This window comes from Pygoscelis adeliae, unplaced genomic scaffold (genome assembly GCF_000699105.1).
Source record: "Pygoscelis adeliae isolate BGI_AS28 unplaced genomic scaffold, ASM69910v1 Scaffold32, whole genome shotgun sequence".
In the NCBI taxonomy this organism is placed as follows: domain Eukaryota; kingdom Metazoa; phylum Chordata; class Aves; order Sphenisciformes; family Spheniscidae; genus Pygoscelis; species Pygoscelis adeliae.
The window spans coordinates 824,151-847,556 of NW_008824368.1; the positions used below are offsets into that span (position 1 = coordinate 824,151).

Sequence of the window (23,406 nt, forward strand, 5' to 3'; positions counted from 1 at the left end):
ACGCTGAGCTGTAAGATCAAACCTGTTCAGGACAGATGCCTACTAGTAAGGCAGCAAGGGTGAACAGTTAGAAGAAAAATGTGCTTTAATTATTTCAGAGGCAAAAACATAACATGCAAAACTACCCCAAGATTTTTTTTTTTTTATTTTAGAGCAACTCAGTTTTATTGAAAATAGCTTTATTCCAAGCCATTTGAATATCCAAGCAGATATAGATGAGCAAAACATATTAAAATCTAACAGAAATAATTGTTCCCTGCTGTTTATTGACAATTCCCTGAGGTGCTTGTAAATACATCCCTTGAAAGGTGACTAAAGCAGATGGTGTTTTTCTTCTATGTTCAGGAACGTCACTGTATTAGTTTCTCCGTGTTAACTTCAGCTGCACTTTTATTCCCTGTTTCAAAAATTTGAAGTCAAAGGCAGGGCAATCTTAATCCTTTGTCCTTAGGGCTATACCGGGGCATGTGGATAACTCATGTCCCAAAGTGCTATAAAACAAAACACTCAGAGAAGAAAATACATGAGGGCTCTGGGGCAAAGCTGTTTACAAGCTGCAAGTTCACTGGTGCTGAACAGCCTGACACGGCCCTGTGTCATTGAGCAGTACCACAAAGAAAACCACTCCAGAGCCACTTTAGCAGGACTTTTTGACTTAGAAGCAACATTAGATGAACGTGGTTCGGGTGGGTGGCAGTTCAGCTGTTTCTGCAGTGTGCTGACGTAGCTAAAGCCTTCAACTTCTATTCCGACAGCAGCACAAAGGCTCACGTCAGGCACGATGATTAGGTGCTTATCTGCAAGCAGGCCATTCTCCAACAGTTCTCTGCACCAACTGCTACATTTGCAAACGGCACCAGTCCTTTACAATTTCCCCGAAGCGTCCAGTTGCTCCCACTTACCTCATCATCCAGTTGCAGAGACTTAATCCTACAGACCAAGCACCCACTTCGAAGTTTGTTAAAACAGAACGGGAATTCTTATGCACAGCCATTTCTAAACAGTGCCAATCCCAAAGGTTATCAAAAAGTCATCAGGCAGCCCTCAGGTGAGATTTGTGTATAACAAAGTTGCAGGTTTCAGTTTTGTCTTTTCCTGACCTTTTTAGGCCCTTACTACTTTCCTTCCCACACATTGGGCTTTGGCCAGTCCCTAAAGATTTGTCAGCCTAGTCCCTTCCTGGCCCCGAGTTCTGCCCCCAGAACAGACGCTAGTCTATTTGCTTCAGGCTCGTCATTTCTTTCCCCCAGATCAAAATTTAGGAGAAGGGACAGGACACAGAGAAGATTAACAGTACCATCCTATTGCTTGTAGGAACGTCCCCATATTGCTCCTTGTGAAAACGGCATCAGCTTTCAACAGCTGAAGATGAGGGGATGACAGGAGGCACCCCTTTGGCTGCACTTCGCTAGAGCATGAGTAAATATGAGAGACAGTCAATCAAAGGGATCGCTCCCATCTCAATCCAGAAAGGAAGGCGATTTGCAGGAAAGTAAGAACATTCATACCCTGGCAAGTTTCCTTCCAGGCCCAGCCAAACTCACAACACTCACTTGCAAATCAGAGGACGAAGAGGACAGAAAATCGCTCTGTTTCTCATATTCACTACCGCTGCAATTAAAGCACTTGAAAGAAATATTGAACATGACGCTTTGCAAACACAATCCCGGTATGTTCTTAGTTGTTCCGAATAAAGATTTTATTTCAAAGAACATTTCACTACACCTTATCTTTGCAGTCTGTCAACATAGTTGAAATATAGCAGTAATAGGCAACTTGAACAATGAAAAAATCATAGTTACTCCAAAATTAAGTCATGTAGCAACAGCCCTTTCCCAGCACAGACTCAGTGTAAGATCCAGCATGGTTTGCCTCAGGAGCAGACTTTTCCTTCGCTTTTTAAAAATGGTGCTTAAGTAAGCATGAAAGAGCTCAGGACAAATCACCCCCTTCAGAAATTCCAAGGCTGGGTCACAGGAGTTTGCTGCAATGCAGAACACAGACTTTATTCCTGAAGAGAAAAAAATCAATAAAAAACAATTTTACATCAGGAGAAATATTTAAGAAATTGAAACTTACCTTAGTCCTAACGACTGGAAAGTTCAATTTACAAAATCCTGCTCAATATGATTCAGTAAGAACCAGAGAGCCCCTTCTAGACAAAAAAACTTGACAGTTCAACGCTTCTTAACCTATTTGTTCACTTGTCTAACACTGATGATGAGCTTCCATGTAAAACTACACCAGCTGTGCATGAAATACTCTCTTCTGGGTAGAGGACAGCACATAGACACCACTTAGGAAGTACGCTGTTTCAAGAGAATAGTATTTAACACAGTGGATATTCACTACTACTCACCTGTTTTCATTTGGAGAAACAGGGCTTCCCAGTCTCTTAGGTATCTTTGAGTTGTCTAATGTTTGGACAGAAAAAAACCCAACAACCCACACCCCATGACCATTCAATAGATGTTTGCAGAAACAGACATACAAACTGCTTACTTTTTGACAAAACACTGCATAACAGCTGATGTCTGGTACTTATCTTTGACTACAAGGTAATGTGAATTAAACTTTGATTGCTTGATGGGGAAACTAATAGGACTCAAATCAGAGATCAAACTCAGCAGCTCAGTAAGGTTACAAAATGCCTACTGACTTTGAACTACTTTACATTCACATCGATGGGACAAAACCCAATTTGCTCTTGAGAAGAGACCCGTATTTATATTTTCTCCTTCTCCAACTGATCTACAAGTCTACAAAGAACAAGTCATGAAAAGAATGAGAAGGAAGGTATAATGAAAGATGGTAGATTTTTTCCACAGATTTCTTGAGTCAAGATATAAGGCACTGATTTTAAAAGCAGTTCAGAGTGGAGAATCATTGGAATTCAACAGGTTTCACAAAATAAACAAATGTAAAAGTGCAATACGTTTTTATCTTTCGATTTAAAGTAATATGTAAATTTGATTATTAAAATGCAAGACTACCCAATTGCTGACAAAGTGAATTTTTTATCTAAACACTTCATAGGATATTTCTATTGCCACTCTTTAGGAAACCAGTTTTACAATTCAGTACGTAATTGTGCATCAAAAAGAAACAGCATAAGCAAGATCAAATATTAGGAGGTGTCTCAGTAAAAACAAGTTTATTCATCTGTATTTTAGGCAAATATGTAAATAGTCAGCAAAGCCTTTTTGCCATGACTGTAAACTTTTTATTTAAAAAAATTGTGTTAAAAACCAATACAGGAATTTCCGTTAATGTTCTAAAAAAGTTTGTTCACATCTTGAAAGAAAATACATTAGCAACATCTCCCAGCAGAATTCGTCTTTAAAAAAGTAAAACTCTAGGTGCAGAGCTTTTCTACAGTATAGTATCCTCTACGTTTTAATTTAATCACAGGATTGAATATCATTCTTCTCTATTGTCTCTAGAACATGAGCGAGAGTTTATCTTAAATAGATGATATTCAATGATGTGTTACACATTGCCACAGGTACTAACATTATTAGAAGAGTGCACAACTGAATTTCACTAACAAAGCAAGACTTTTCTATATGCTGCGTCATAACCCTTCCTAACCCATACAGTTAATTTAGCTATATGCCTTTAAAATCATGTACGTTTTCCAAGGAAAAATACTAAAAAAATCCATGGTCCAAATTCTGCTCCCTCTTATATTCACAGAGTAACATGAGCACCGTCAAGTTGTCGTTTATAGCCGAAAAGCGTATAGAGAACCAGTGAGTTTATGAGTATAAGGGAGAGAAGAACTTGACCCATGTCTGTAAACATTCACAAAAGTCTGCAGTCAAAAGTGCCGGATAGGCAGCCTATCCGCAGTACAATTATTTCATTCACAGAGAGGTGCGGGGGCAGGGAGAAAGTTATGGAACATTGTTTTAGAGGCAAATTAAAATGCTTTTATGTACTTTGGAAAGACATATTCTCAGCTAGCTAAACCATACTCCAGTAAAACATAATCCACTTCTACCCAAATACAGCACAGCATCATTTCCTAGCTCTCCTGTTCAGATTCAGACAAAGGAGTACTCAATTCAGCAGCAAGCCCGTGACAATATTTCAAAGCGTAAGAAAACCCCCACACCCCTCTGACCTAGCCTCCCCTTAACATACTGCTGATGCTAACAGGAGATCCTCTCACATACGAAGAAAAGATCCGAAGAACGATAAACTGACCTTGATCTATGCACACACAAGAAGTGTGCATCTAGACGAAAGATCGTCTACAGCCTTAAGTATCTAGTTTCAGTCTAGATCTCATTCTATATTAACCACATATACCATCCAAAACATAACAGAAGGATAGGTGCTTATACACACTATGAAGTATACTTGTTCCCCCCATTCAGTTTGACAGTCAATTGCTCTATTTACATAAACATCTGTTTGAACGTTCCTGATCCTGTAAGATACCAAACATTCAACTCAAGCTAAAAGGAGAGTCAAGGATGCCCAGCAATTCACAGGATCAGACCCTGAATCAATTAAATGCAATCACAAATTAGGTTTGACATCTGACACAGCCTCCTGGAATCATTTTACCCTCATGTTTTCCCCCTCCTTCCCCAATTCGGACCATGCTCCCGCTAACGCGGAGACAGCCTTCAAAGTGAATAGGATCAGGCTCTGTCAAGCAACCACTGCAGTCTTTAAAAATGTCTGGTATTTATTGCCATCCACTCTGGGGCAGACTTGTCTGCAATGAAAATGGTGTTCCTGGTGTTGACGGATAGTTAGCAAAACCTTCAGGCTGAGCTGTATAGTTCTCCAGAGCAGAAGCAGAATGTGCCTTCAAGGAAGAGAAGAAGTTAGGAAACAGCACTGACAAAAACAAAGAAACAAACAAAAATCTACATCAAGCAAAATTTCAGGCACAGTATCAGTCCTAGTCAAGCCAAAACAAACAAAGTATAATCTGAAGTATGCAGAGAACAGAGATGAGCAATGCACCTATACGCAGATGTTAAACTGCAGTACAACTATTGCTCTGAAATACCAGAGAATGAGGAAAGCAGTTGGATTAAGAGGAAACATGAAGAAGCGTTAATGGCATTTACTTTCCAGTGGAGTAAGCCACGGCTGATTTGGAAGGCATAGCTTCATCAGGAGCTGTAGTATTTCACTAACTTTGAACTTTCTTTATCTTCATTGCTCCAGTAGCTAAGTGTGAATTTTAGTGATTGGAACTTGCAAACAAGAAAACTGATGTTTCCTCAATGCAATCTGCGTACATAGATTTCTACAGAATAAATAAATACCTGAGCTGCAAAAGCAGCATGGCCTAGATGAAGTAATTTCCTTCTTCCCATCTATTTCCCCTGATATTCAAAAGATATCTGACAATATTCTGCATATCGAACAGTACTTAGACACATGCTCCATTTCAAAAATTGATGTGTCACAGAAGAGAGAAAACATTAATTCAAGACACTCAGCTGCCTCTTTTAGCATTTTATACAGAAGGACAAATTTCCTACTGGAATCCTTAATCTGTACAGAGGCTGTTTTTAACAAAAGGCAAACTAAACATCTAAATACAAACTCTGATGATAGTTTCAGTTAACTTATGTAGGTTGACGACTGAAACAAGTTGTTCCATGGACAAGAGAGATGATGAAACTACACACTACCTAAAGCCACCTCCAGCTTATATTACAACAATTGTATTTGTGGGAACTATCAAAAGAAAGGCACAACCACAGCAGACACAAATTCTAGACAATCTGATTGCGTGTGTAGAAAGGCACATAACTCACAACAAAGTGGTTTTCCACAGAAATCTTTAAGTATTAAAATGTCAGACTGGAACTGAGCACAGATTTTGCAACTACATGGTCAGCTCACTGGATTTAACACAAACCTAGCAAAAAATTCACTTGCGTGTCTTTTCTTTTTTCCTTCACTCCTCCCCATTTTACAAAGAGTTTTCAAAAAGGTTTTAATCACATTCATAACGTCCAGAAGAATTGTACATTGGCCTTGAGTAAGTTATATGAGTTGTTCCTCATCATCGTCCTTGTAATCAGTTCTCAAACAGGTTAAGGGTTTTAATCATTTACTGACTTCAACTAATCCCAAGTAGTTAACACGCAAGTACATGCTCAAACGACTACTGGAAGCAAAATAGTATTAACAAATAGGCATGTTACCTGTAGTAGCGCTGACTGTGCAGCCGCACTGTGCTGCAATTCCTGCAAGGAAGATTGTGCGGCACTTTGGGGAAAGCCAGGGATACCAGGGAGAGATAAAAGACCAGGAAAAACTGCGTTTCCCGGTGTCTGTAGTCCAGAAGTCAAGCTGAAAGAATGTCAAGACGCGGCTGTTATTAGGAACATCTGCATCATGTTTTATCCTATGTTTCTCTCTCTATAAGCTTAAGTCTATATAAATTAGAAAAGCACCTCTTTTTCTAAACCTCATAAAGGCCAGAATTTCAAACAGAAGCCCAGTCTCTACCCACCTACACATTATTCATGCACACACAAACCAAGACTATCTGGAGCACACCTAAGAAGGGAACTCAGATATTTCTGTACCTCGGCTGTGCCTACAATTTGCACACAAAAAAACTTTACAGACAAAAGTTAATGCTGACTACTTCCTTAAAACATAGGAACATCTAAGATATTGTCTGCTATTACCTGGATGTGTCAATGGATGCCCACGTGGAATCCATTCTTGTAAAAGCCTAGGAGGTGCCAAGTATCCTCATCTGGGAAATACGATCACTCAGCACCTCACTGGATTAGACTGCCATAACAGGGACTACCGAGGACAACCTATTTAGTAACTACTCTATCAGTTTCTAAAGTCAGGTTGAAATCTACTGGTGAACTAACTTTAAAAATTAACTGTAATTACTAGCTGTGAGTGAAAATAACGTCTACACCTGAAGTAAAATCAGTGTTTTGCTCAAGAGAAAAAGAAATGGTTCTGACCTCCTTCAGAAACAGAAACATACCCAGCCTGTGCAACAAGTGCAGAGTTGAAGTTTGAGCTAAAGGCCGAGGCAAACCCTGGCAGGACCGGAGCCGGAGATGGGGCTGTGGCAGCTGCCGGCAATGGTGCAACTGCTGCTACTGCAGAAGATGCCTGGAGGCCAGGGAAAGAAGGGAGAGCAGGAGTGACAGAGGGTGTGTTAGAGACAGGAAAACCAGGGAAGGATGGGTTTGATGATCCCAGAGGTCCCTGGGCAACAGAAAAAAGGGAAGGGACGGCACTGGACAAGTTAAGCGAGAAGGGTGGAGCAGAGACTGTTGCTGAGGCGGCGAGTCCTGAGAGTACGGCGGCGGTGGAACTCACATGAGGGGCAGACACGGCTGAAGCGGTTGTAGACGGAGTAGCTAACAAAGACCCTGGGAGAGTGACGGGTGGCGTAAGTGCTGGATTACCAGTAAAAGCAAAGTTACTGGTTAGAGACGTAAAAGGAGGAAGTCCATTGAACACAGGGGCAATGGGAGCAGAGGAGCCATGTGGGGTGAGGGAAATGGAAGCCAGAGAACTGGAATTGTTTAGAGGAGCACTCAAAGAGGAGAGACCTGACAGCGCTGGATTCAGGGAACTGGGTAAACTGACTGGTACTGAAGCTGCTGAGGTGTATGCACGCCCGAGCGCTGACAGTCCTATAGTGCCATGAGATGGGCCAGCTGAATGAGAAGGACCTTTGAAGGCCGAGAGGGTAGGACTCATGGGTTCTGTTTTGACCAGAACTGGGATACTTGTGGCAGCTGGGGCTGATGAGAGCTGCTGATCAGGATTAGTAGGGCTTGTGCCATGCAAGAGGGAGGCTGATGAGCCACAGTTGACTGGCATAATTGATGGCGAAGTGGTTAAAGGTGACTGTGCAGGCAATGTTGGAGGAGTGGAACTAGAATTGGCCACAGATGGGGATGGAAGACCTGGAAAAATGGCCAGCCCGGGTGTGGAGGAACGCTGTGGTGTGGGGGTGGCTGATGGAGTATAACATTTGTTGACAGAGGAAGTGGGAGGGTCAGAGCTTTGATTAGCAAGAGCAGATAAAGAAGCAAGCTCACTTGTCATAGCAGAAGGTAAAGCAGATGAATTGATTAATGAAGTGTCATTTGATGTCAGAAATCCCTTTAAGACAGACAAAATTGGGTTAGGCAAGCTAAGCGAACCAGGAATGGTAGTGGCAGGAGAATTAGCAATTGTAGATGGAACAGGACTAGAAATCCCTTGGGCGTTGGGAGGCAAGGACAAAGGGAGGCCAGCAAAAACTGATGACAATGGAGTGGGATTATTAGCAGAAGCAATTGAAGAGGTTGCAGAGAACGGGAGCCCAGCAAATGGTGTGGTAGCAGATGCGAAAGCTTCACTAGGCGCAGCTGTGGCACATGACGTGGAAGAACCTTGCGGAGCTGGCGTAGCAGTGGGTATAGAAGCCAGCCCAGAAAAAACTGCAGGGATAGGGGTAGAGGTTGCACTGTGAACAGATGTGACAGGAACACTAGGCAATGAAAGGGATTTGATGACAGTAGGGGTTGGGGTGGATGGCTGAGATGTATGGATGGAAGAGGAGACCTGTCCTGGGAAAACAGGAAGGACAGGGGTAGACATGTTCATCCCAGATATGAGTGGAGTTGCAGGTGCTAATGGATGGCTTATTGCCTTGACAGGTGATGGGGTAGGGACTGGAGTAGCAGCAGGTGTTGAAGGATTAGAACCATGAGGAGTAAAGAGCTGATTCGCTTGTGCAGAAAAAGCTGCAAAGAAACAAAACTGGTAAGAATACTTGAAACTGTCAGAAATGTTTGAAATCAACACAAACACATTTTATACAGCATTTCAAAATATGATACACAGGCAATAGCTAACATACAATGTCTGTATATAAACAATGAACACTGGAACCTATGAAAACAAAACAAAAAGGTACGTACAAACACATCACACAAGTTGTACATCATGTAGGCTACCACTCCTCTTTAAAACACTTTGTGACATCTGCTACCTCTTCATGATCTCATGCAAGACAGTTAGATACTCAAATATACTCCGTAAGAATGTCTAAGTGATACAGGTAAACACCCTCCCTCTGGTCCCTAACATCTGGCAGTACCCAAACCAGATCTAATATTCCATCAGCATCAGATCACCTGGGCTCCTCTGCATCCACTCTCACTGAAGGTCAGAATTTCCTTCAGAACCAGTTAATTCAATGTATCATGATTTCAGAGAAGTTTAGTCAACAACTGAAGAAAGCTGATTTCAGGTGCTGGTATTTTTCTTTCCTTCAAAATCAGGTCATTCTCTTCACTGTGTTTCCTTCAGATTTTGATTCTAAGAAGGTACACTTTTAAATTCATGTATCACACTACAGTATTAAACTAACATTGGCACTTGACCTTATCAACAAATATTTCTATAAGTCTGAAGGCAGGTGTCTATAATTGAGACAAGCACCTGCCACTAGGAATATCAGCTTATATCAACCCTACAAAGTAAGTCAGAGGCATCAATCAAGCTGAAGGAAAAGAGGCAGGCACACTGTGAATGGCGATGTGGGGGTTAATGGAAAGAAGCTGCATTTATGAACACTGGCATGTCAAGAGCCTTGATATGCCTCTATCTGGTTTCCTGTGGAATATGAATGTGTTAATTAATCATTCCTCTCAAATAACCCTTGTGCTTTATTTTACTTTTAAAATAATCTGTTCAACTGTAAGCAAATCACCGATCCAACCAAACTCATCACCCATAACTCTTGTAACATCTTAGATCTCTCTCTTGTCCAAATTCTACATACACACACACAAACCCAAAAATGGAATCTTTAAAATCTTGGACCTAAGTTGATATGACAAACTCCTGTTTTATGTATCTTGAAACTCTAAAACTAGCAAGTTTGCAAACAAACTACTTCCTTTTACACTATTCTTTTCCAAAACCCTAGACTCAGATTGCTTGGCTCTGGATTCTGTCCTCTCCTCATCCTGCTTCCAACCTGAAAACTCTCCTAAAGATCACAGTTGTTAATCCTGACAGCCAAGATAATCACCAGAGAAAGACCGCTGCAACAGAACCCAGAGCTGTTACTGAATTTCTCCTCCTAACAGAAGATATGATTCCTTACACTGTATTCATTTAGCAGTATAAACTACCTTGGTAAATGCATGCACACTTAAAGGGGTATATATGAATAAAGTGATTCTTTGAAACAGCAACATTTCTGTAGAACCATCCCTGGGCACAGAGGAGAAAGACAAAACATAACTGCCCCACCCCCCCGAATATTTACAGGAGCTAAACTTATTATGGTCATCTTATCTATTTTGGGTATTTGTTAATATGCCTGACTCAATAGTCAGTAGATTCTCAGTTTCCATTTGTCAAACCTAACAAAGTATTATCAAAGCCTTTGTGTAAGTAGTTCATAATGGTATTTATTATTATGATTTCTACTAAGTGTACAAAGCATACGAAGTACCACACAAATAGAGAAAAAAAAATGCACAACTCGCTTCTGCAGTAAGAACTGGAATTTAAAGGATAAGACAAAAGTGCAGGTAGACAGAGTTGGATGTATCAGTCTGAGATAAGACACTCTACACATGGATTTCAACAAACTATAAACAAAGAATCTGTCTTGTATTCCTAGCTTCCCATTGCAACTAATACGTGAAATTAAAATGTGAATGAGTTCTCAAATAGATGTCCAAAGTTTTACAGCTGCAAAGATATTAATGAAGTGTTTCAGTGCACTACATTGCAAAGAATATTTTGATTTATTTTAAATGATTTCTCACATACTTAAATGCTGAAGAATATAAAACTTTAATGAGCTAAAACAAAAGACCGAATTTTAATGTTTCAATGCTTCTATGTGCCAAATGTCTGAGATGATTTTTTTCTCAGCTCTCAAGGGATCCTATTCCCACAGTAGTTAAATACTTAGAGGCTTATGAAAATCCCACTAAACAAATAAGTTGTTTACATTTTCTGAACAAATAACAAAGATACAATCAACACAAAAATCCCCCTGTGGATTTGCAATTTACCTTGATTTTGGGAAGGTTTTGCCTGGCTGGAAAGGTCCTCATTTTCTAAACAGAGAACAACAGCTTGTTATTCAAAAGCAAATGAAACTCCAGCAGTGAATGAGCCATTCACAACAATGAATTAGAAAAAATACCACCAAGATTTTTAAAGGTATGCATGCTTTACCTGATACCACTTGATTAGCAGTGTACGGGGGAGGAGCTGGTAAGCCTGGAGCTATGACATTAGCCATTGGAACTAAGCCAGCATTGTTGTAAGCACCTAAAAGAACAAACGCAATACACGTCTCAGTTGTCAGAAGAACCCCTATCTAAATGAACCAGTAAGTGTCTTTTCCTTTAAAAGAACATTTTGAAAATTTTAGAACATTCCTTCACCAAAAAGCCAGACCAATTAATCATCCAGGCTGGATGCTGGCTTTTGCCAATGTCTGCCTGAGTGACATGCATTGTGATCCAAATTTTAGTAAGGGCAGTTCTCTTGAAAGAGCCTGCAAAAGTCAGGTTTCAATTGCTTTCAGTTCCATCTTGCCTGAAAAACTCAAAGGGGAGGAGTGATTCAGAGTGTCTGCAGCATCGGTTGTTCTTTTTCTATTCCTAACCTAAAGGCTGTTGCAACTCTTCCTGTAACATTAAAGCCTTGACAAACAAAAGAGCCAAACATACACCAGTGACTATAACCAGTCCTCCAACATTAGTAGAAAATTCAGAGAAAAATGTTCCATCTCAAATACTTAGTCTGTCATTCTTCAATATTTCTCTAAATGTTAAGAAATTCAAGTGGGTTAGAAAATTATTTTAATATAAAATACTTATTGTACTTAACATATAAAAAAATACCTTTTTTTCCTCCCTTATTCTTTGGAGCAACTCAAACGGTTGCATAGCTGTGGTATACAGTTCTGATGAAGAACATCAGAATTTAAATCACAGGAACATAAGTATACTTCACAGTGGTCCTGAATGAATATTTTAAGAGCATAAGAACTTACGCTTCATGGGAAAAGGTAGCACTTGAACAATACTCAAAGTGCAGTAATTTGTCATACACAATCCTTTCTGATTTCACACTTTCATAATAGTTCTACCTAATGTCAAGATTTCTTGCATGACAACTCTTGACTGAAAATCAGAAAAGTAACTAACAACCATTGCATCACCCAGGAAGGAAATGTTAAACCAATACGTATAAGAGGCAGAAAACAAAACATCATTCTGACTATTGCTTGAAAACAATCACATTCAATAGTTTAAGGTTACCATCTGCAATCTCATTAAACACATTTTTTATATACATAAATATTTCATCAGTTATGAGTTTCGTTGTCACGAGTTTTTTTAGAAACCATGTTGCAGCCTAATAAGGCCCTGAAACCTCAAAAGCTGTTTCATATCCTAAAAGGTACTAATACTTACATCCAGTCACAGGCCAAATTTTGTGCCCTAACTTACTTTGGATGGGGTTTATTTAATATAAATTTGAGCTAGTCTGCAAGTTTCCTGTACACTTTCTGGGGAGCAAGTAATTTCTAGGGCACAAATCATCAGACTTACTTTAGCTACCAGTAGTGCCCGTTTTTCCGAACTGACTATAAAGAGACTTGCGGACATCAAGTTGGTTAGATGACTCACCCTTCAACATGCATGCTAAGAGCTCTACCATACTTTCTTATCAAGAACCTTAAAAACTCCCTGAAATTCCTAACATCGACAAAGCAAGTTTCCTAACCAGAGCACTCCTTGTTTTGCAGTACAGAATGGCAAGATTAGGAAAAGCTTTCAGCTGCTGCTCAAAAAGACCAGAGTCTGACTACATAAGTACTCCAAGCTCTTCTTCCAAAGAAATGGCAATTGCCTTGCTCCCTTCCAAAAATGTCTGGAATCAAACAGCTAATGCAGCAGAGCAAAGAGAGAGGAATTTATGAAGAAAGGCTCAATTTTACCTGAGGCACAAGGCTAGGAATAGTCAGACCAAACACAGGAAAAGGCAATCACTATGCCCGTTCTGAGACTGAAATCTACATGCCTAAACTTTTCTTTTAGGAAACTGCTCTCTCTCCATTGTGATGGAGATAAAGTAAAACTGAAGGCAACTGTGAAACAGATTATCCCTTCAAATGAGAAACAGATTACCGTCCTTCGGCAAGTTCCTACATATTTCCACCCAATTCAGGGCTCTGCCTGACCATATCCTAAGTTTGGTACAACAGCAACAAGTCAACAGACTTGTCAAGCCAAAGCCCAAACCTTGGTCAAACATTACAAAAAAGACACAGCCTTAGTCTTGTCTAATGCGCCCAATGCCTCCCATAAATTAAATATTTTGTCATCAGAACAGGATTGTGAATTTTCCTTATGATGTGGATGTTGGAAAAAGAAGTCAATATATTCCTCTTTTTATCAACTCTGCAGTCATGACAGGAAGAGGTAGAAACCAGTACCCAGAGCATGCTTAGGAAGCGCAAGCCAATTTCAGATATGATCATGGTCAGAGAAACTGACACGTGACACTTATTACTTAAAAGGCAAATGGATGAAACAACAGCATCAAGCTAAAACACATAGAAGCCTTACTTGGTGCAATAGTTGCATGTGGCCGACATGGTGGGATGGGGTATGGAACTGGTTTGTGTGGATTGTAGGTTGATGGAGCCTACATAAACAAAAAACAAACGGAAGAAGCAATAGTGAAAGCATTACCTAATGTTTCTCAGACAAATAGCTAACATTCAGATACTACTACAGATAGCTGTTCTTCACTGGAAAAATATTTGATAGCAAATTTCTTCATATCAAATACACATAGTGACTGCAAATATTTCACTCTTTCTGAAAAGAATGAAACAAACATCACTAGTATACCTTTAGATTTTAATATAATACTGAACATGGGTGGGAAAGGGAACTTCTTCCTGCCTTGTAGTTTTCACACTCCGCAGTCTTGGACTGACTTCTCATTTTAAAGATTTAGCACATTTAAAACTAACAAATACTTATGAAGTTACCTGTCCCTTTAAAATAATACAGCTTAGTGGGAAACATCTCATAGAATCATAGAATCATAGAATAGTTGGGTTGGAAGAGACCTTTAAAGGTCACTCATAATAAAAGTGAAAATAAAACATTTGGACAATACTTCAAAGTAGTATCGGGTTCATTGAAAGTTTGTCCCACATGCTTAAAAATTTTGAAATACAGATCAGCTGTGCTGTTAAGAAACAAGAACCTCCTTCTAAGGCACTGCTGTAACTCAAATTTCCAAGATGCAGACATTTTTCATGTTCATGTGGGAAACCTCAGAGATTGTAATAAAAAATTGCATATATTTGTATCTAAAACTTCCACTAGCTCATGACGAACTACTGAAAATGCTTTTAGTCTTGTCTTCTGCTACTGTAATTTAAATTCTGCCTTCAAATGCACACACGCTGTACCCACTAGAGAATCCTGTCCCCCACAAATATAAACCAGAGCTTCTTTTCAAGTTAAATAAAAAATAGTAGGTCATACTATCTTTATTATAGAATCATAGAATCGTTTAGGTTGGAGAAGACTTTTAAGATCATCTAGTCCAACCATTAACCTAGCACTGCCAAATCCACCACTAAACCACGTCCCTAAGCACCACATCTACACGTCTTTTAAATACCTCCAGGGATGGTGACTCCACCACTTCCCTGGGCAGCCTGTTCCAGCGCTTGGCAACCCTTTCAGTGAAGAAATTTTTCCTAATATTCAACCTAAACCTCCCCTGGCACAACTTGAGGCTGTTTCCTCTTGTCCTATCGCTTGTTACTTGGGAGAGGAGACTGACACCCACCTCGCTACAACCTCCAACCATTATAGAAGTTTAGCTTTGTTTAAATTGCTGCTCTACAGTCTTCTTGCAACATAACAGCATTTTATATAAAAGCCTCATAGAATTGGCTGGTGGTTGGATTTTTTTTTTTCCTTAAAGTTTCATTTATTTACTCATTTATTAGACATACTGGTTTGGATGGTCCAAGTATACGGGCTGCTATTCCCTTTCCTTCATTAGTACATTCTTCAGTGTCCTTTTTGATAGGCGTTCCCTGAAACAAAAGAAAATTAAACTGTTAAGTATTAATTTAGAAGTAAATCTTGCTATAGAACTTCTACCTTATTTGATTTTTTTCCTAAACTACATTCGAGTTTTTGAATATTCTAAAAGTGATACTTAACCGTGTTTGTTAGGAAAAAGAAACTGTGTTCTAGGCTTGCAAAATGATAAGTAAGAGCATTCCAATAGCTTAGTTTATAACACTGAGCTTTTGTAGAGAGATGCATATTAAAGAGTCCATGTTTCTGCGATAATGAGAATTCTGCATTTTGATTTGTGGACACAACTTACATTTTGCAATCCCCTAAGTGTTCACAGGAAATACTTAACATGGTTGTTCAAGAACTACACGAAGATTAGCAGTAGTACTGTAGGGACCACATTAGGTCATCTTATCAACCTACCAGTAAGGCTCTTTACACCTCTCCCAATTCTGCCAAATATTGCTGGAGTTTACAATGTGTTCCTTATATGAACGATGTCTTATTCATGCAGTAATCTTTACTTTAAGCAGCACAGAAAGAATGGGCAAATAAAAAGAATGCAAGCTCCCTATAAATGTGTAATGGGGTAATAAAAAAAAACAACAACATTGCTTTTGATTCCACTCCTCCTTCCATGTATATGAATACTGGTTTTGCTTATACTATAATGAATCCTAAATCAAGGATGCTGTGAAAAGCAAAAGCATAGAATCATGCTTACTGGGAAAATTCCATTTATGCGGCTTGGTTTGCCCTTGGGATAAGGGTTGCCAGGAATCATGCCACAGGATGATATCATAGCATGAGGAGCCTTACAACCCGTTTTTGAAGCCTGCAAAATAATCAAGAAAGGACGTTATTTGCTATCAAATTCAATGCTTTAAAGAAATGAATTACTATTTCATGACATTCAGACTGCGTGAATCAACCTAGACAGAACAATTCAAAGCTTTGTCTCAAATCTTCTTCCCAAATAGTTCAAATAGCGTGAGGTTCTGCCAAAGTCCCCTTTGTTTTGAATAACCCTACTCAGATCACCTCTGCTTCTACTGAACTGGCGGTTAAGCACTTGGTGTTCTCTAAAACAAATGCAGACTGTTTCCTTCAGCGTTGGTTGCAATTCTGTGCCTTTTTTCCACATGATCCTAACGCCTGACAGAAACTTCCCCTTTTATTGCACATGTATCACGTAGCTCTTATCTTTTTGCAGCTGCTTCTTTCAGCTTGTCTTCCACCAGTAGTTCCCAGCAGTTCTCATGGTAAGTCCTGACCCCACAATGACCATAAGGATGGAAACAATACTGTATTTGACAAAATCAAGGATACTAGAGTATCTTGACTACCTGTTCGAGAATCCTTCTGCATCTTTTCTTCTCTGACATATTAATTCTGAACAGATCTTCAATAAGGCGATAATTCTGAGCATCAACAATGTTGCTATTAATAAAGACAGTGACACATGATTATTGCCATTCCATATGCTTATCAGAAATAATGCACTACTGAAAAGTGATCAACACTTATTCAGCCAGTACTCAACAGTACATTAAAAAACCATAATTAGTTCAGATCATAATATTACTATTATTATTAAAGTAAACCCCCTGGGCTTAAATATAGACTTCATACCTGTAAGTGAAACATGGTATTAGAATTAAATATCAATACGGAATATTAGAATTAAATATCAATATGGAACAATGGACAACGATAGCTAAACTTTATGGCAAAAATGACTATATTGACAAAATGAATTTTGCATCACAACAGTTCGTCAGAAAGCTTTAATTGCTACCAGCACACAATTCCCAGCACAGCAGAAAATCAGCAGCTACTCAGTTTGCCACTGTTTCTTGCTAGACTGGTAGAGAAACAAATTTTCATCTTATTTACTCCAGAAGGAAAAAGATGAAACTCCTGGCAATTCGCTCCATGTTCTGCAGAGCTAGTGAAACCGCTCATGTAGTTCCAAAAAGTACCCTTCCTTTCTCCTCGCTCCTCTCCCAAAAATAACACTAGACACACCAAAGACAACAACAAAATGTACAAGTACAAGGAGCCTAATGGCCTAATGCCTGATTCTACCTGCCTTTTTCAAAACCCTGACCACAGCACCTTAACTGCCGTCAAACATTACCTGCCCCATGCAAACTACTGGAAATACAAAACAGCCCCAAAAAGGAGGACTTCTCAAAGGAGGGTATTAGAGGAAATGGAATCAGCAGAATGTTGAACAAAGACATGAAAAGCACCTCAAAGAATGGTATTAAAATATGAATGAACTTTCAGCTTTGTTCTCTAGTTTTGATTAGCAAAGTAAGTAGTACACAGATTTGGGTTAGGATTTCTGTATCATGACTCCCTTATTATGCTCTTGCACTGTAGAAATTCAACAGCTAAAGAAGTTACCACGCTTTACGCCCACACCAGCTGAAGTGCAGCAACTGAAAAGTCTGGGAGCTCCAACCTCATTTCAAGAAGCAAAACAGGTTAGTTTAATGCACCACTGAACTTCCTTTGTTTTGGTCTGAAAGAGACCAGGAGCATGCATACAGCTTCTTAAAGCTCAACTCCGAAAGCAAGATCATGTCTATAACCTCAGTCTTATTTGTTTCATGGGTATTTATATAATGAATTTATATGCCCCAAAATGATCAAGCTGGCTGTAATATATAGCATTCATATGCAAGGCAGACATACTTAATGCAAAAAAAAACCCCAACCCAAAAGAGAACACTTCATATAATAAATCAAATAAATCCCCTAAACCAGGCGGAAGAGTTCCAGTATAAATATATGTAAAAGGTCGATCCTTGAAGCAGCTGCGTTCAGTAAAAAACCCAACTTTCTGGGTAAATACATATTTAGAATATCTATACATCTTTTACAGACATTAGATCTCTAAATCAAATGTGTCAATTTGAGAGATGTATTTACTTAACTCATTTTTACATATGTAATATTTAGAGGGCTTTTCAAATGCAAAAGGGTCAATGCCCAGAATACTCTGGTCTCAAGCCTTTTACATTTCAGTGAGCAGAAATAAGCTTAAGGCCCTCTTTGTTGTCTACAAGATTTGAAGACCACTGTAAAAATATTGGCAAAGTGGCAGTTTTCCAGCAGGCAGAGGCCCACATAGCAGCATGCTCAAGACTCAGATGAACTATGGAATTTTGTACAATGTCTACTTCCAATTCTTCTTTTTACAGCCACATCAATAATGGGTTCGTGCTTTACCTTAACAGGCCACAGTGCTTCCTTCTAGAAGTGAAACATATATATATAATATATACGGAAATATTAGTAAAAACAATACAACTTAAGGAAATATAACATGAGAGATACTTACGAAGCTAAGATTTCAAGGGCAATAAGTTTATCTTTACTGAATGTGAAGCAGTTGAGAATATTAACCATTTTTGATGCCGGAACTGCCACTATTTTCTGACAAGTAAGCAAGAAAGAAAAAAGTGTATATAAAATAAGACACTACAATTATTTTAAACCCAGAATGCTACTCAGTAACAGCTTCATATCACGTATTTCAGTAAACATTTAATATTCTCTCCCTCCCATTGGGAAGGAGACTCTATGCACTAAATGCTGAACAAGGAACTGCAAAAAGCACTTGCCAAAAGCAGAGAAATTAGGAAAGCTAACAATGGTTAAAAAGGGCTCCAACTATTCTTGTGACACACAGGAAACTAAAAGATACTTTAGTCAGAAAAGATATCCTGGTTAGAAGTATGACGTTTCGTATTTTGATACCATTGAAAAAGAACAAGATGAAGAGGACATTTTGAAGATTAAAGGGTAGACCGATCCATCAGTTGCAAAAGTAGACATCACAAAACTAAAATAAGATTAAGAGGACAAACTTACTCTAGAAGATTATGCCACAAGAACTTACATGTTGTAAAGCCTTTATTGCCTTGAGCTGTGGTTCAGCCCAGGAAAAGTATCTCAGTAACTCGACAACCTGCAACAGAAAGGCCTTCAATTAATCTTTTATATGTATTAAAAAATTATGCTAACAGCATCAATATGATCTTTCCATTTTTGGAGTATAGTGGTATACTGCTAAAAAACATGCGTCTGTCGGTGATGTTTGATTACATTTGTGCCTACCAGCATCTAATGTTCTTTTTATTTCTAAGTAGGCACCTAAAAATTCTGTGTTGTGAGATGAGGTTTCTCTATGGAAATATTTAAAATAGATTCTTACTCCTCTCTATATATTTGCATATATACACAACAACTGCCACAGTATTAGAATAAAAAAATTAAGCCTTTCTGAAAAAGCTTATAAACCTTCAGTATCTCAAAGAGCATATTCACCAAAGAGACACAAAAAAAACAGAAGAAAAAGAAGCAGGGAAAAAAAATCTACATAGTACCAAAATAAGTTGGATACTTATTAGTACATGCCAGTTTAGAATATACATGCAAAATAATCCTAAATTCCATGATGATCAATTTCTCCAATTTTCCCCACATAACAGGAACGAAAATGTAATGATTCTGATAACAAAATAACTTGGAACTATTTTTAACAGATTAATGCTGATATAATAATGAGGAATTACATCTCCTCAGTTAATAAATAAAAAAGCTAATATGATCAGCCTCAGTATGACTGGAGACACCGTCTTTCTGTATTACTAAATACACAAATTAAACCCATGATAGTGTTGACTTTTACCTGTTCACTAGAAAAGTATCCATGAACATATTCAATAGCTTTTAATTTGTACTCAGTCAATACAGCCTAGAAGATGCAGAAAAAAAAGACGCATAATTAGTCCCTCAAAAGTTATAATTATAGCACAATAATCTGCTAGAATAATCTATTAATCTAAAAAAATCTGACCTTATAAAGTGACATTTGCATCAATTACACTGCAATATTTCTAAGTAACAGAATATTCCTTAGGTAATTGAGAGAACAATGAAAAGCAGAGATGTAGTTTAATTCTTCTGTCAAAAAAAAATTACTCATTTTTTTTAATTTATTTAATTTTGCCTTTTTTTGTTGTTTAAAACTCCTGAGAGAACATCATCACCATTCTTCCTTTTGCCTCTAAGGTTTACATCAACTTTACGTTAAACAAGGTAATACAGTTGATTATTCATACAATCTCTTTGCATGTTCCCTGTAAAATAATTAGCAAAGCATCTTACTTCAGTGAATTTATGAAGAGACTGGATAACAAGTCTGTACAGACAGAATTAAGTACACAAGAAAGCTTGCTCCAAAGGGTGATGTTGTCTTAGCATTACCTTCCCATAGGTCAAACTTTAATATGCAACCATACAAAACACAGGAAGCAGAGTAGTTTAATGCAGTACTGGCCACCACTTTTGACTTAGTGGCAAGACAATTTTGTTGATAACCACACGGGCTATCTAATAGCCAGGGCTTCCTCCCTCTCCTCCTACCCAGCTCACTGACAGACATACAAGATGTAAAGATGACAGGTAACAGCTGAATTCCTGCTCCAAACCAGTGCACACGCGTTTCTTCCCCAGTTTCCAAGGCCCCTATCTATTGCTAGCTCTCACGCTAACTGTTCTCAAATCACCTCCAGCTTCACCCACACTCCCATTTCTATCTCTTCCCAATAGCCCTAAAACCTACTCCTAGTCCTTCTTTCTTTGTCCTTGTCCCTCCACACAGACAGATGTGAAGTTCTCCATCGCTGCAACCCACCTGTGAGTAGCACATGTGCACAGAAACCCACCCACATACTGTTCGAGGCAACCCCCTTCTTTTCTGTACCTCATTAAGAGACCAACACTACCAGACACGCTGAAGTCACAGGGGAAAAAGAAACTTCTCTCTTCATGCTCATTTTTTCTTCTCTCCCTTCCTTCTCTTCACGTATTTTGGAAAAAAAGCCTGGTATGTCATATAGCAACTTCTTTACCAAAACAAATGTCACTCTTCCTCCTCAAATCAACAACTGAATGACTTTATAATACGAACACAAACAGAAAGCACTGCTATGTATATATATGGGAAAAAAAACCCCCAAACTTAATTTTCTTAATAATCATAAATATATACGGGGAAAGACAGAACTAAGCTACACATTAAGACATTTAAATAATTGTTCCTGCTAACTGTAGGCCTGAAAATGGAACACACCAACACAACCGATTTGTGAATCACATAATAAAGAAGGTTCTACCACAGAGCTAGAAATGAAGTTTAAACAAAGACCTAGCAACAAAGGTACAAAATAAACGTTTGGAAAATGAACGTTACACTGGAACAGCACGGCTATTATTAACACAGCACAGCACCGATCCTTAGATCAACAGTAAGTTAGGTTTACAGGAATACAGGCAGATAGCATACAGGAAACATAACTGCCTAAAATCACATGTCAAAACCCCTTTTGTCTGAAGTCTTTAGTAATCACAGAGCGTATTCTGAAAGGCTGCACTGCAGTAGTAATATTCGAAACATTACTCCCTCCCACCATCAATTCTCAGAGAAAGTATTCATGGGCAAGTTGTTCCTTGATTTTTTCCCCCAGATTTTCCATAAAAATTCTTAGGCTGGGAGGGAAGTCCGCACCCTGAAGTATCTTAGGCTGTCACATTTTTAGCTGGTTACACAGCATGAAACATACCTGTTACATAAAGGAGAATTTATGACCGTGACCTTATGCAAAAATGCTAGCAAGCGCAGTTGTGATAACAAAGACTTTGTGATAACAAAGCACTGGGGCTTTTGTGCACGGTGGTTTATACCTCAGTATGTTCCAAAATAATAATACTACAACTGCAGCCATCGCTGCATCTCATGCTGAAGAGAAGCTGAACCGAAACTCAACTCTGTAGCACCCAAGTCCCAATAAAGAAAATGACCTCTCCTAGACAACCTATCATAACAAAAACACCTATTACAAAAACGCTGAGGATTCCTTTTCTGCCATAAGGCAATCTTATCCCAAACAAGCCCTTCATCTTCACACCAAGACAGCTTTAGCAGGATACATAACCGTTCTACTGTGACATCTAAATCACCTCTGCTTAACTGCAGCAAAACGTGTCATCCCAGGTTTGCACTTCCCACGCAAGACAGGAACCATTAATCTCAGAGGTTCTGATTTTTTCTACCTCCTTTTCCACTTCCAGCGTTTGGGGAACTGTCCCAACCGCTAACCCCTAACTTTCCTGTTAAAAGCAGGCCTCTGTGCCGTAAGAAACAAGACCTGACAGACATCGGGGAGCCCAGGTTTGTAGCTCTGCTTCCCGCAGCTAACAGGTATTTTGCTCAGTGAGTTTTCAACAGGAGACGCACAAGCGCCGTTCAGAGCACGCATCAAAACGCAGGATTTCACATCCCGGAGGAAGGTGTGCACGCACTCCTGAGCCGTGGGAGATGTGGCTTTGAAGGAAGACAGCAGAGCGCAGCTTAGGAGTCAGCCCTCTCACGTCACGTTTGTGTGTACCTCCTAAACCATCATATAAAAGGTGGGTACCTCAGACTGTAAGTCCCCATCCCCGGTCAGGCCAAGCAAACGCAGCCTCTCTCCCCAAACAAGAGACACTTGGCTATTTTGGCTTTTCTTCTTCGTCTGCCTTGACAGTGAAGATGCTGTGATAAACTTATTAAAATGCTTATTTCAAATGAGCGCTCTTCGGGCACATGTCGTTAGCTCAGCGGCAGCAGCCTGGACATTCAATCTCAGTTTTCTGAGAGAATGAAAATATCTCACAGAGAGCAAGCGTGTCACAGCAGCTTTACACTGTTACATCTGACATACAAAAACTAGGATACACCAGCAACACAGGATTATAGTTCTCCACACCGATGAGAAACTTAGTCTTTATTGAATCCTGAAGTGATTATTAAAGAACACAAACACCTAACCTGGTGTGCTCATCAAGAGGAATATTCTACCATCAAATGGCTAAACCAACATGCAAAACGCGAAGTTACCTTTCTAATTTCATCCAGCACGGTTTCAAATGATTTCTTATCCATCTTTATTAGTTCATTCAATGCAGATATTTAAATATGGAAGAAAAAAATTAAAAAAAAAAAAAATCCAGGCCAAAGACTTTACCAAGAGTCTTTAAGCATACGGAAAGAAAAAAAATATCGGGGAAAAAAAAAGCAGCGGGGCAAGAAAGGCAGCCTGGGATCTTCTCAGCCCCCAGGAATTGAGCGCCGACGCCTTTGCAACGCTGGACACGGCGCAAGAGACAAAGGCAGACCGCCGGCTGCTGCTCCCCGCCCCGCAGGGGGCCCGCGGCCGCCCGCCGCCACCTTCGC

At 39.3% G+C, this 23,406-nt stretch overlaps 1 protein-coding gene across 3 annotated transcripts; it reads right to left on the reverse strand.

Annotated features, from left to right (window-relative positions):
• Positions 1 to 1,689: 1,689 nt before the first annotated feature.
• PROSER1 (proline and serine rich 1) lies at positions 1,690 to 23,363 on the reverse strand. 3 transcript variants are annotated; one of them, XM_009319927.1, is made up of 13 exons: positions 23,071 to 23,363; positions 19,819 to 19,884; positions 19,027 to 19,095; positions 18,466 to 18,560; positions 16,460 to 16,553; positions 15,838 to 15,948; positions 15,041 to 15,124; positions 13,626 to 13,704; positions 11,218 to 11,313; positions 11,052 to 11,096; positions 6,995 to 8,756; positions 6,183 to 6,330; positions 1,690 to 2,011 (listed from the first exon to the last, which is right to left on the reverse strand). In XM_009319927.1, the coding sequence occupies exons 1-13, from the start codon at positions 23,113 to 23,115 to the stop codon at positions 2,006 to 2,008; spliced, it is 2,700 nt and encodes an 899-aa protein (XP_009318202.1). In that variant the 5' UTR covers positions 23,116 to 23,363; the 3' UTR covers positions 1,690 to 2,005. The 3 variants fall into 3 exon arrangements, with proteins under 3 accessions (XP_009318202.1, XP_009318201.1, XP_009318204.1); XM_009319926.1 differs by lacking the exon at positions 1,690 to 2,011 and adding an exon at positions 3,201 to 4,822; XM_009319929.1 differs by lacking the exons at positions 1,690 to 2,011; positions 18,466 to 18,560; positions 23,071 to 23,363 and adding an exon at positions 3,201 to 4,822 and having other exon boundaries at positions 19,819 to 19,835.
• Positions 23,364 to 23,406: the final 43 nt, after the last annotated feature.